Below are 14203 nucleotides of genomic sequence, written 5' to 3'. Positions count from 1 at the left end.
TTAGTCTTGTGCTGCCATAGTAAATGAAGATTTGGGTTGGTGTTTTTTTTTGCTAATGGGATAGTAAGGCTAATTTAAGTCTGGAAATTATGCATTGTAATCTTCATCAGCAAAATTGTGATACTAAACCATTAGCACAGAAGACTTCTTTAATTTCTATTGTTAAATAATCACACACACACACACAAAGTGCATACTTATAGCTGAAAGTCCTAACTAGTGTCCATTGATTCCACGGTCCCTGATATGGGGTCTCCCTGAACGCTTTCAAAAATGGTAGCCATCTCTGCATTGCTTCGGATCTGTGTGGCAAAGTCAGCCATCGCTGGGCTTTTCTCCACATCTCTGATGGACAGAAGAGCTGCCACTGCACGCATTGCTGAGCGCCTCAGCTCCTCCTGTTTCTCAAACTCCTGCTTCACAGAGCCAGCCTTTACCTGAACAATGGTGGGAGAAATCTTTTATGACTTGTCCTTGTTACTCAACATAGCTGATGTATCTTGCCAGCTAGGACCTACCTTTGTAGTACAAGTGGCTCTGAGGGGCTCCACTAGACGGTCCAACCGTTGGACAACAGCAGATTGACACAAAGAGGCAAGTCTGGCCAGCATGATAAAGGTTAACATCTGGGGAACATCAAAGATATCAGTTATTTAATAATGTAATGGGTAAAAAGTAATTATTCATCCTTCAGACATTTACATGTATTTTCTAAATACATATAGACATGGGTAATATTCACTGCATATCATAGGAGGTATGAACATGATATGAAGTTCATGGTCAGTTTTTAAAAGAAAAAAACCAACAGGCAAAAAAAGTAGATTCTGCAATGTGACATAAGACAGAAAAAAACCAAAATGTTTTTTTTTTTTGTGGGAGGGGATATACAGTCTACATTGTCTAAATATATCTCAAAATCTCTGCATTGTTTAAATGGAACTGTGTATCATAGATAACCAAGCAATCTGTCAGATGCAAAGATAGAAAGATCCAACTGTTTCCCCAGGGCTACCAAAATATTAACTATACAAAGCTGACATGCAAGTTCTTTATACATTACAAAATGCAAAGGAAATAAAAATTTTGAAGCAGTAATACTTTGTCTGTCTTACAATTAATACCACTGTGTTACTTTTGATAATGACATATTTGTAACAAACACAAAATTCACAGGCACAGTCTTGTGGGTTAAAATCAATTTTGTTTAGCTCGTTTTGTCATTCAAAGTAAAGGTATGCAAACATTTCCACCCAACTCTATGACAGAAAAAATAAAGGGTGGTGGTTGGAAAAAATGGCTTACCACAAACCATGACAGGCAGTGCAGAAAACTGGAAATGTTTTGTTCCTTTTTCAAAGCCTTGCTCAATTTAGAAGTTATTGATTTTTAAATTAATGCGTACCTGCCTAATACATAATAATATTTCTAATAATATTACAAATTGTAAAATAAAAATTCTACTCATTTTACCTGAATTGTGCAGATGCCATGGTTCTTAGTAGAAGACCATACCCTTTTAAAAACCAACTAACATTTATAATTGCTTTTGCTGTATGTCACATCCATAAGAACGAAAACAAAAAAGAAAACAACCGATAGAGTATAAACAAACACGTACATCCATATTATGTAAGGAATAAAATGAAGCAGAAAGGAAAATGATCAACAGTGGGGTGGTGTGATGAGTACAGCTGCTACTATTTTCAGAGCTGCTGTTATTCAAAACACTGGTATAAAACATTATAAGGTGCAGTCAATTATTTTTCAAGGAACTGGATTGTGTCAAATTATTCAAAACATACATTTAAATATGAATGGCTTGGAATCATGTGATATAGTATCATCAGTATACTCACTCGAATGTCATAGTGGTCTTTTAGGCCTTCTTCCACATGGTTGAGGAACTCGAAGATGTCCAGACACTCCAGGCAGTTGTCCAGTAGAGTATACATGCACTCAAAGGCTGCTTTACGGACATCTAGCCCATCATCCACTGTGTGCTTAAAGGGACCCATCTCTACCTGAAATAGTAAACAAATATTTTTTAGGTGCATTATTATATAAGTGTTCTACATTCAGCTCATGAAAACCTTTTAAGTTGCCATGATATACAGTATACTATAAAATGTATTTATTTATTGAGCTAATTTTGCTCATTTCTTCAAGCAATATTCTCAGACATTTATAGTAACATATTATTTTCAAAAACATCCATTTTAAAATATGTAAAAGTATGCTAGTTTTGCCATGGTACTGTAGGTAATCTCAAAATGGCATGCTACCTCTCGAATGAGCTCCTTTCTTATTTGGGTTTCCTTGTAGAGGTTTGGCAGAACTGTGGTTAGAATACCACGTATCAGGCCAGGCTTGTTGTGAGCAGCTGAATTGAACATCACCAAGGCAACACGCCGTACATTAAGATCTGTATCTTGGATGGTTTTTAGGAAGTCACCTAGTAAGGGAGATGTGACAATGTCACACTGTTTTGCAATGAAACTGAACAGTTGTATTCAATAACACTCTAGTGATAATAACATTGAAAAGATTTTACCTATGCATTCTTTAAGAAGTGAGTCTATGGGCACAGGTTGATCTACGATAGTGAATTTCACAGCTGTCACAACAGTACTACGGGCAAGAGAGGAACCTAAAAAGAGATTGCCTTGTGTTAATATTCTTCATTTGTCGCAGCTGAATATACTAATCTCATTGTCCCTCTGTGGACCTCTACCTAGGTGTTGCCTAAAGCAAATATTCTCTTTTTGGTTACAGTAGCTTGAGTTGCTAAGGATTCTTACCTGTGGATAACTGCTTCTTAAGCCTGGGCAGAAGCTCAGATGGGTTGACCATTGTGAGTTTGCCCAGACATTCTGCCACAACATTACGAATACCTTCTTCTGGACACTCACAATTCTTGAAGAGCAGAGACCAAATGCTCTCCACATGAGGCTTGAGACTCTCAACTGATAAAGCACTGATCACTTCTTTTAGTGAATGAAGGAGCAGGTACTGTCTCTTGGGCTGACTACCGATTTCTTTCAATAGGAATGGAAGGTACTCATCTAAATTTCCCACACAGATGTTGCCTAGTGCAAATGATGCTGCAGATTTCACCTCTTCATTGGGGGAACTGAAAGCATCCACGATGATGGTCTTCAACTCCTTGTGAGTACCCAGCTTCATGGAACGTCCGACTTCCCCAAGACAAAGAAATGACAGGATCCTCACAGACTCTGAAGTCTTCTGGTTCTTCACCTCCAGGGTGAGATTGTTAATTGTTCCAGAAGCTTCTTTGGGACATACAGAAGACAGTGCTGCCACACATTTTGCAGCTGAGTAATAGGACTGTCTATGAACTGGCATGGAGTCAGCTGATTTAGCCTTATAGAAAGGGCCAGTCAAAGCCTTTACGAGATCATTGTAGCTTGTATTGCTGGCCTTGGTCAGGACCAGGACTTGAAAGAACTCAACAATGGAACCAAGAGCACCTCCTTGAAGCAGTGGTGAATGGACCAAGTGAAATACTTCAGGCAAGATATTGCCTGCTATCTTGGCTAAAGAATTTGGACAAACTTTGGCCACACATGTGACAAGCATCATAGCCACTTGGGAAACATGCATATCACTCTCCTGAATCAAAGCAGGTAATTCATTCAACACAGACTCTATCAAAGCTGGCTTGAAACTGTCACTGTAGTTTGTTACAATGATATTTAGGGCTGTTAATGTGTTTAGCTTAAGGGCACGCTGGTTCTTACGTAAGAACGATCCAAGAATTGGAATTCCTTCTGTCAAGATAGGTCTTATGTCAACCTTAAGTGGAGATGTGGCAATGATAGATAAAGCCTTTACTGCTGTGAGCCTGGTGATTTCATTCTTTAGTCTTTCCAAAAAAATCTGTAGGGTGGGCTGCAGGTCTCCTCCCAACTGGTCTCCCAAGTGGCTGACAATGAGGGCCATGCAGGAAATGGCCCTCTCCTTCACTTCCTGGTCGATGTCTGCTGCTTTTAACCTCTTTAAGGTACTGTTGAAGATATCCTTAATATAGGGCTTTGCATCAAAAGAAGGTGGTTTATCCAGGGGGCGCATCATCTTGACCATTTGTTGAGTCACTTGAAGGGCTTCCGATGTAATTTTGTAGAAAGGGTCTTCAACACAGTGAATTACAGGTGGCAGAATGACTTTGATGTGTGGGTGAAAGACCTCTGGGGTGTGGCTGGACAGGAGAACATGGAGAAAGGAAAGTGCATCGATCTTCATGTTGGAGGAGGCACACTTGTCTGTGAGAGAGTACACAATGCCTATGGAAAGAACAAGTCTTCATGAGGGAGTAAGTATGAAAAGTGCTAAAAGTTAGTGCAAAAGTGCAAACACAGTATCATATTAATACTGGTCTGGTTTATTGTTCAGATGAACATGAACCAGAACTGTACAAAATATGTTCATTTAAATGAACAAGAACCTTACCTGGAATTAGGGCAGGAACGTGCTCTCCTAATGACCCAGGAAGCACAATGGCTATCTCTGTTAGTATACTGAAACAGCCTTGCCTGGATTTCATGCTTTTCTCCTTCAATTGTTTGTGTAAGGCCTTTATTACTGTGGGGACCTACAAATGCAAGGGGCATCTGATTTTAAAAGTGTATTATTGTACAAATATCTCACCAATCCATATATAATTAGACAGTGACACAATTTTTGATTATCCCCCTACACTGGATTTGAAATGAAACAGTAACTGAATATGACGAGACTTAAGACAACTTAATAGACAGTTAAAATACATGTATACAAATCTCCTGAATCCAAGCAGATTTATCACAGATTCTGTAAAAACCAGACATTTCAAATACATGTACGAGGGATTTCACTTAGTTCACACACAGAACAAAGTGTATACGTTTTTTTTTTCACAAAGTCAATACGTTTTTTTCACAAACAAAGTGTTTTTAATATTTTAAGTTTTTTTCTGGGACTAACCACACTATAGGTCTATTAAGGGTATGCTGGTTCTTTTGTAAGAAGGATCCATGAATTGGGGACACCTACAGTCAACGATGAAGACGGCTCCAATAGACAGAATATGGTGGTATTTACATGACATATACTGTAAAAGGTCTGAAACTAGGTCATAACTTAAGAATTCATCCATCCATCCATCCATTTTCCATACCACTTATCCTATACAGGGGATATGTCTCAACCAGCTCCCTAGTTCAGTAGGTAGTGAACACGTGTACATGAGTTGGGGCATTGGTAAGGACCCTGGCTTACTATACATTGGGACACTGATAGCTGAATTTTTTAATTTATTGAAGTTTTATATGTCATAGAAATTTGTTAGCTTAATAACACATATTTCTATCATAATAGGCCAAGAAGAATCATAGGCAAGCTAGTGGATTTAAAAACAAAATCATTAAAAGTCATTAGACTCAAACAAACTGCATATAGAACATCAAAGAAAGTTAAAAAATCGCTAACGTAAGTAATCATTTGAGAGCTACAACAATAACAATTTGTATTTGTAGCCGGAAGTTGGCTGAAAAGTTACCTTTTTTTTTTTTCGAGTTGAGAGGCTTCAGAAATCATGACGTCATTTCCAGTAAGGGAACATAGTGAGCATTGATGCTCCCTGATTTTTGCTGTGCGCTGTAGGATTTTTTTAGGGAGCGAATGTTCCAGTGCCCTGGAAGAATTTTTGCAATTGAGACAGCCCTTAAAATGGCCGACTCCCTGATCAGTACCCTGACTACTAAACTAGGGAGCTGGTTTGGACATACCCAGGGTCTTGGGGGAGCCTGGAGCCTATCCCAGGGAAGTCCGGGCACAAAGCAGGGGACACCCTGGACAGAGTGCCAACCCATTGCAGGGCATAATAGCATATGGACAATTTGGAAATGCCTATCAGCCTACAGCACATCTTTGGACTGGGGGAGAAAACAGGAGTACCTGAAGGAAACCCCCAAAGCACGGGGAGAACATGCAAACTCCACGCACGGAGGCGCAAGGCAAACATGCTAACCAATAATCCACCCTAAAATACAGAATTTTGAATAGCAATTGTGGACTATATCCAAAAATAATGGTGCTTTGGAAATAGTAAAAAAAAAAAAAAAAAGGTCACAGTAATTTTATACAGACACCTGTGAGCAAGTTGAGTATCCCTTAAATTGAGTGTGACGATTAATATGTCACTGTATATACTATATCACTATTTGTTTGTACCTCTTTCTTCAAAAGGGTAACTGCAGGGTCTTCCTTAGTTCCAGGATCTAAAGCAGAGCTATGAGGGGGTTTAGTCTGCCGCAGTAAGGCAACAAAGGCCAAGAAAATGTCTGACTTGACATTCTCCTCTCGTTCCTTGAAACGTGACACCAGAACTGGGCACACATTCTTATAAAGTTCCACCAGCAGGTCTCTACGGTTGCTGATGACCGCCTCCAGACATTTCACGGATGAGCGTCTTACCTTCCAGCTCATATCATCATCATCGCTGTATTCATCCTCAGATTCTGTTAGAAAAAAATAGTGATGGTGAAAGGTTTGCTGCCTGTTTCACAATCCTTTTGCTGTATGAATCATCAGAAGGGGTGGGGGGGGGGGGGACCTGTACATGAACACCTGTACATTCATGCAGTTATCTAATCAGCCAATCATGTGGCAGCAGCGCAATGCATAGAATCATGTCGATACAGGTCAGGTACTTCAGTTAATGTTCACATCAATCATCAGAATCGGGATAAGCGTGATCTCTGTGACTAACCGTGGCATGGTTGTTGGTGCCAGATGGGCTAGTTTGAGTATTGTAGAAACTGCTGATCTTCTGGGATTGTCACATACAACAGTCTCTAGAGTTTCCACATGAATGGCTGCTTAGATAACTGCATGAATGTGTAGGTGTACAGGTTTTTCCTAATAAAGTGTATGGTGAGTGTATAGTGGCACAAAAATGTTACTATAATTTCCAGTATGTTTAGGAATGAATAAAAATTGCACCCTGGTCTTCATCCCCTCCATCCTCAATATCCATGGAGTCCTCCTCGTCGTCTTCTGCGTCGTAGTTATAATTTGGGTCATAGGTGACATACTTCAGACACAAGTTAATTACCATAGGAATGTGAGGAGACATTTCCTTGGGGCATCTTTCAAGAAAAAGAGAAAGGTTCTACACTTTATGGATTAATGTGAAATCATTCAGAAATGATAACTTTATGTTACATAAGCCAAAAGACTTACTTGCGAACAAATGCTTCAAATGCCTGAAAGCAATTCTCCCTCAGTTCGTCATCCTCCACACTGCAGAACTTCACTACCATTGGAATGATCTTCTCCAGATGCTCCCCTGAGGAAGACATACAGTATTCGATACATCTGATTCAAAAGCTGACTATTATATTGTCATTTAATGCAACTATAAATTGAAAAGGTGTAACAAAATACTGTGATACAAAGAGTGGAAATCATGGAAATCACATTGAAAGCAATATGAGGGATTTGATAGAGGCATTTCAGATGAGGCAATAACTTTATCTCAATGATACTGTAAGAAAAACAAGAATCATTCAATGCATCCTCCTCCAGTTCATAAAATTGCATACAGATTACTCATAGATTATATAGAGCCTTATCTCACCAACTCTGTGCCCTCCATGCTGGCTGATGGCGGTGAGGCACTGGATGTAGGTACGTGTGTTTGCAGCAGGTGCTCCTCGTGCTAGTTCACCCATGAGATACTCAGTGAGCTGCATGAAGACCGCAGGGCTACTACTGGGCACCAGCTGCCCGAGCGCCATAATGGCACGTTTCCTCACCGCCATGCGAGGGCTAGTCAGTTGTGGAAGAAGACTGGTCAGGATTGACTGGTGGAAACCGACTAAGGTGCTGCTTAGCCTACAGAGGTGAAAACATTATGATCTACAGTGTCATTGGAAGGAATACTATCAAAAATACTGTGTAAATACAGGTGTAAATAAAGTATTTAAACTTGTGTATTTTTGTTTTAGCTCTAAATATGACTTTTTGAAAGTAGTCAATGTCAATGGTGTAAGTTCATGGTGTAAATGAAAGAGTGAGGCATATAAACCAAACAATTATAACAGACCAAATGTCTATCCTTTAGGTTCTTAATGCTTAGGTCACACCTTCCCACATCCAAATCGTACTCTGTTGGGCAAGCCCAGGCAAATCTCAACCATACCGTGGAAAAATAAAACTGTAAGAACATTTTTTAAACTTGTTTCATTGTTTATTTTCCCTTGAGTCTTATTTTGCTGGTTTCATACAGTTAACAACATACCATAAAATGAAAGCTGCTGACAGGTGAAATGAATAACATTGATGATCTTGTTACAGTGGTCCTGTAAAGGGGTTATTAGGCAGCATGTGACTAAGCGACTTTTACAAGGGCCAAATTGTGATGATTAGACGAGTGGGTCAGAACATCCACAACAGCAGGTCTTGTGGGGTTTTCCCAGTATGCAGTGGTTAGCACCTACCAAAAGTGATCCAAGGAAGGACAACTGGTGAACCGGTGACAGGGTCATGGGCACCCAAGGCTCACTGATGCACGTGGGGAGTGACGGCTAGAATGTCTGGTTCAATCCCACAGAAGAGCTACTGTAGCACAAATTGCTGAAAATGTGAATGCTGGCTATGATAGAAATGTGTCAGAACACACCATGCATCGCAGCTTGCTGTGTATGGGGCTGCGTAGCCACAGACCTGTCAGAGTGCCCATGCTGACCCCTGTCTACAATGGGCACATGAGCATCAAATCTGGACTATGGGGCAAAGGAAGAAGATGACCTGTTCCGATGAATCACGTTTTCTTTGACATCACGTGGACAACCAGGTGCATGTGCGTCGCTTACCTGGGGAAGAGATGGCACCAGCATGCACTGTAGGAAGAAGGTAAGCCAGTGGAGGCAGTGTGATGTTCTGGGCAATGTCCTGTTGGGAAACCTTGGGTTCTGGCATTCATGTGGATGTTACTTTGACCATACCACCTACCTAAATATTGTTGCAGACCAAGTACACCCCTTCAAGGCAATGGTATTCCCCAATGGCAGTGGCCACTTTCAGCAGGATAATGCATCCTGCCACACTGCAAGAATTGCTCGGTTGAGGAACATGACAAAATATTGTTAATATTAGGATGATGGTTTTAATGCTATGGCTGATTGGTGTAGTTGTGCCATTTCTATAGTCTATAAAGAAACTTTATCCAACATGCCACATTCATAACACATTCTTTCTAAGGAACGTACAATACCTCTAGAAAATGATTATTCTATTATTATTATTAATTTTTTTGTATTGCAACATCAAATTTAAGCATATTAATATGTGATTTTTTTTTTGGTGCTCCTTTTGAATTGAATCTCTACAGAAATAAAATTACGGTGTTTAGAATTATTGGGAAAAAAAAAAGCTGCATGATGCATAATTACTCCCCCCACCATCACCACCACCACAATCCCCATCAAAATGAGTGATTTCATACTATGTATACACATGACACTGACAGTTGATCAGGTTTATTAATCTACCAAAATTTCAATAGGATTATGGTTCATAAAATACCAGAAAATTAGGTCTGCTAATATACCACAAATGGAAATACAGTGCATATGTGAACCTGGATGACTTGGATGAGAATTTCATCTCAGATTAATGTTAGATACCAACCTTCCTAGCATATCAGAAAGGATGTCCAGGGCTTCTAGTTGTACAGACACATCGTCCTGTTTTCCCATGGCACCAATCAACTGAGCAGTGATCTTTTTACAGATGTTAGCTGTCAGACACAAACCTAAAAGAGGTGGAGATCAGTTGGATAAATGGATAAAATGACAGAATGCAGTGTACGTTTCCTGGAATTTGCCTATATTAGCCACATTAACCAAGCAGGCAAATAAAAATGATTGCAAATTTGATTGAACTCGGTGTGAGATTGTGTCTCATGTAACTACACCGCAAAATGTGAAGGACTGAAAACAAATTTTGTACTCTCAGCCATCCTTAAGCTTCTCTAGTGTAACAAAGTACAATAAAGCATATATAACAGAGCATGGCTACATTTTAATACCAATACTCAAGCACTTTTAGTGGCATTTTGGTAGTACAGGTATTGGAACATACAACCTTCTGTTCAGTAGGCCAAAGCCTTCAAACATTGAGCCATCAGGACCAACATGTGAATGTTTCACCTGGAGTTGGTGGGGGAAGCTCAGCAATAACCGTTTTCAGCCCCATGCTGGAGATGTCACGTAGCTGCTCTTTGTCAGACAACATGTTAGAGCACAACGTGTCCACCATCGTCTCCACTTGATATTCCTTCACTTTGCCCACAAGAGGACCAAGACTGCATAGATCATAAATTCTTCAGCCAACAGCACTTGAAAAAAACAGCTATGATGATAGTTCATGGATAGCAATGATCTATAAAACACTATATACTGTATGTGTTGGTGAAACAGACAAATAATTTTGCAATGATCTATAAAACACTATATACAGTATGTGTTGGTGAATCAGACAAATAATTTAGCAATGATCTATAAACACTATATACAGTATGTGTTGGTGAATCAGACAAATAATTTGGCTACCATTTGACGGCCAGGTTCTGAACTTCCCCATTTTTGTCCTCTAGGAGCTTCAGGAGCATGGTCACCACTTTCCTTTCGCTGTCCTCATCCAGTTTTATAGAATCTTTTTGCAGCTCCATCATGAGATCATTGGTAGCCATAAACCTAAACAGTGAGGTCTAGTCAGGAAACTGATTGGTTTATAAAGCTCTTAAATGAATTGTTTGATAAAACATCAGATTAATACAACTTTCTCTTACTACAAATCATCATGTCATACAATTCATCAATCAGGCAGGTGATTTATTTATTGTTTCTTTAATAAAGGTCTATATCGAACAAAATGTTTTTGGCTAATACACACCAAAATCTTGGCATACTTGAAATACAAATTGTTAAACTATGTAAACTCGATTGTTTTCTAAAATAGCAGAAAGGGTTAATAATTATAAACTTCAAACTATTTCATCATCCCCATACTATTACATTCCAAACTTTGGGAAAGTCAGACCTGTAGGGAGGAATGATACCAAACTGAAAAGAAGCCAAAATAATGAAAAGTTAGGGCAGCATAGTGCCACAATGGGTAGTGTTGCCATCTCACAGCGCCTGTGATGGGCTGCCATTCAATGTTTATTTATGCCTTGTGCCTAGTGTTCCTGGGACCCTGACCAGGATAAAGCGGTTACTGAAGATGAATGAATGATTCTGGGTTTCTGGAATGTGTAAAAATATGGAAAATTATGTACTGTATATTTGACTGTTTGCCAGATCGGTACTTTATCATCATCACTTAGCATCATACTTACTCTCTAAATCCATCTTGGATTCCAAACAGAGTTTAAAAATTCTGTGTATGAGGCTGTGTAGCCGCAGACCAGTCAGAGTGCCCATGCTGTACCCTGTCCACTGCCAAAAGTGCTTACAATGGGCATGTGATCTTCAGGACTGGACCATGGAGCAATGGAAGAAGGTGGCTTGGTCTGATGAACTACATTTATTTTTACATCATGTTGATGGCCGGGTGTGTGTGCGTCGCTTACCTGCGGAAGAGATGGCACCAGGATGCAGTATGGGAAGAAGGCAAACCAGTGGAGGCAGTGTGATACTCTGGGCAATGTTCTGCGGGGAAACCTTGGGTCCTGGCATTCATGTGGATGTTACTTTGACACGTACGACCTACCTAAACACTGTTGCAGACCAAGTACATGTCTTCATGGCAATGGTATTCCTTAATGGCAGTGGCCTCTTTCAGCAGGATAATGCGCTCTGCTACACTGCAAAATTTGTTCAGGAATGGTTTGAGGAACATGCCAAAGAGTTCAAGGTGTTGATTTGGCCTCCAAATTCCTCCGATCTCAGTCCGATCGAGCATCTGTGGGATGTGCTGGCCAAACAAGTCCGATCCATGGAGGCCCGACCTCGCAGCTTACAGGACTTAAAGGATCTGCTGCTAACGTCTTGGTGCGAGACACCACAACACACCTTCAGAGGTATTGTAGAGTCCATGCCTCGACGGGTCAGAGCAGTATTTAGTGGGTGTCAGCATTGAAACATTGTAGAAGCAGCCAATTTGAGTGGAATTAAAGTGGCAGTAAACATTGTCAACTGTCTAAACATTGTAAACAGTGTGAAAACGGAAAAAATTATGGAAGTAAAGTGAAATGGTCGTGCATATGGATATGAATAGTGGATGGTGGTAGTTCAACTATTCAAGTTATTGTTATAGATTAATACTTTTTGAAGTGTTCACCCTGTTTGTTTGTTTGTTTGTTTTTGCATATTCTGTAAAGAGCCAGAGCTGCATTTAAATTTATAAATTGTCCAATATACATGTGTTAATAAATATAATTCTGCTAATTTAGGAGGCTTATTCATATCTTTTTTATATAACCTTATATTAGGTAATTTGTTAGAAGTGATTTATTTTCACTCAGAATGTTTGTGTGACACATGCCGGACTTGGAACGGGCTGTTTACCGATAAACGGTGCTGGCAGCATGAAGTGATCCTATCTTATGACATTCGTATAAAACGGAAAAGACATTTTATTTGAGACAATCCATTACCGTCCTATATTTATAGCCTGATACTAGTCATGCGGCTTCCACTCAAACTACACACAGGCGCTCTTACCGAAAGTCTTTGTCAGTGGATGTCATTTTTTCCAACAGGTTGGAAATGTGGTAGGTGACATTCGACATTTCAGCTCTTCAAATATTAACACCAATATCAGAAATCAGTCGGTTTGCCAGTATTCACTGAAAAGGAGGGATTTCTTTCTTTCTTTTTTAGACCATATCTTCTAGTTCAAGGGTCTGTCTCTGTTGGAGGACACACTGAGAAACCTGACGCTTGTGCATAGTTATAAATAGATTGTTGGAACACATGGGTGCGTTCAAAACCACTAACCATAGACTAACCCTTAGACTGCCTACATGCTAACCAAGCTTGTTAACTGTGTAATAGTTCATTTTAGTGCATCCGCAGATTGTATGGACACGTTTTCACGGTGCTACATGTCTATGTATTTGGACGTATTTTTGATCCAAATATATATCTATATATTTTTTACACAGTTTGATGCAGTGAGAGTTTTTCCGCCATCTTTTGGCGACTAAAGGCACTGCAGCAAAGCGTTAGGCTGCGTACATCACATTAAACTTTGTGTCTAACTATTAAGTTTAAAGGGTAGTAATTGGACAAATAGTGTGGACAGTTTTGTTCACAGTGCTACATTCATACTATGTATTTGTAAAAACAATCAGCTTTGGGGTGGTAACAGCAATAAACCAACAATCCGTCACTGATTATTTTCATAAAGCAGCATACTCTGTCGTGTTTCAGTCCTCACTTATTGGGATCCATTTTGATTGTTTTTGGATTTAACTTGTAAATACGTTGTATACGGTATGAACAGTTGTTCACGGCGGTACATTCATGCATGCAATGTGGCCCGCATTTTTTGACACCTTTTAAAGCGGTGCATTGACAGTTTGGGGAGTTTTCCGCCATCTTGTGGCGACTACATGCATTGCAGCAAAGCGATTGGGGAAATAAATGGGATAACAAAACTGCAAAGCACAGTATACATCCTATAGGCTGCATACATGATTTCAAAACTTGTGTCGTGTATTAGCTTTTCTGGACAATTGCCAGAGTTTACCATCATTATTAGCGTTGAAAGCCATTATAAACATTTGCCAGATGTGATCAGTTTTTTAGTCAGCATTTATGGCGATTTTACAAGCCATAAAGATATGTAGGATAATAAATTTAGTAGTGCGTGCAGCTGGGCGAGCTGGTTGGGATTATAGAGAGTTACGTGGGCGGAGGAGAAGCCATCATGTTTGCCTGAGTAGCGGGCAGGAGTACTACTAATATTGTCTACATTTCATGTCTCTATGACTTAGGGTTTGGTCTGCACAATCGTATACTATGCAAATGCAGCTAAATGAATTTTGTGGCTGCACTATTGTGCCACCATTGTGTTAATTAGACCTATGATACATTTTAATGAAGAAAAGGGAAGAAGAACGAGAAGAAGCAGAAGAAACAGAAAAACCAATTAACAATTGGTGCTTAGATCCCTAACACGAAACATTCTA

The 14203-nt window shown here is 39.7% G+C and overlaps 1 protein-coding gene across 1 annotated transcript; it reads right to left on the bottom strand.

Moving 5' to 3' along the window:
* Nucleotides 1-131: 131 nt before the first annotated feature.
* cand2 (cullin-associated and neddylation-dissociated 2 (putative)) lies at nt 132-13000 on the bottom strand. The gene is made up of 15 exons (XM_053653122.1): nt 12732-13000; nt 10617-10760; nt 10215-10369; nt 9694-9817; nt 7640-7896; nt 7243-7348; nt 7003-7148; nt 6232-6518; nt 4471-4612; nt 2802-4304; nt 2555-2650; nt 2286-2455; nt 1860-2024; nt 519-626; nt 132-437 (listed from the first exon to the last, which is right to left on the bottom strand). The coding sequence occupies exons 1-15, from the start codon at nt 12797-12799 to the stop codon at nt 213-215; spliced, it is 3696 nt and encodes a 1231-aa protein (XP_053509097.1). The 5' UTR covers nt 12800-13000; the 3' UTR covers nt 132-212.
* Between the last annotated feature and the right edge of the window lie 1203 nt (nt 13001-14203).

Source organism: Ictalurus furcatus, chromosome 21 (assembly GCF_023375685.1).
Source record: "Ictalurus furcatus strain D&B chromosome 21, Billie_1.0, whole genome shotgun sequence".
Lineage (NCBI taxonomy): Eukaryota > Metazoa > Chordata > Actinopteri > Siluriformes > Ictaluridae > Ictalurus > Ictalurus furcatus.
Note: the sequence above shows the minus strand (reverse complement) of the source record. Positions and strands in the feature narration are given on the sequence as shown.

Excerpts from the sequence above, each read along its gene's own strand:
- cand2 (XM_053653122.1), bottom strand. The coding sequence starts at position 12,799 with ATGTCGAATGTCACCTACCACATTTCCAACCTGTTGGAAAAAATGACA. Across the intron at positions 10,370-10,616 it reads CAGAACCTGGCCGTCAAATG|TCTTGGTCCTCTTGTGGGCA; the intron begins GTAGCCAAATTA and ends TGATCTATGCAG. Across the intron at positions 4,305-4,470 it reads CGTTCCTGCCCTAATTCCAG|GCATTGTGTACTCTCTCACA; the intron begins GTAAGGTTCTTG and ends TTCTTTCCATAG.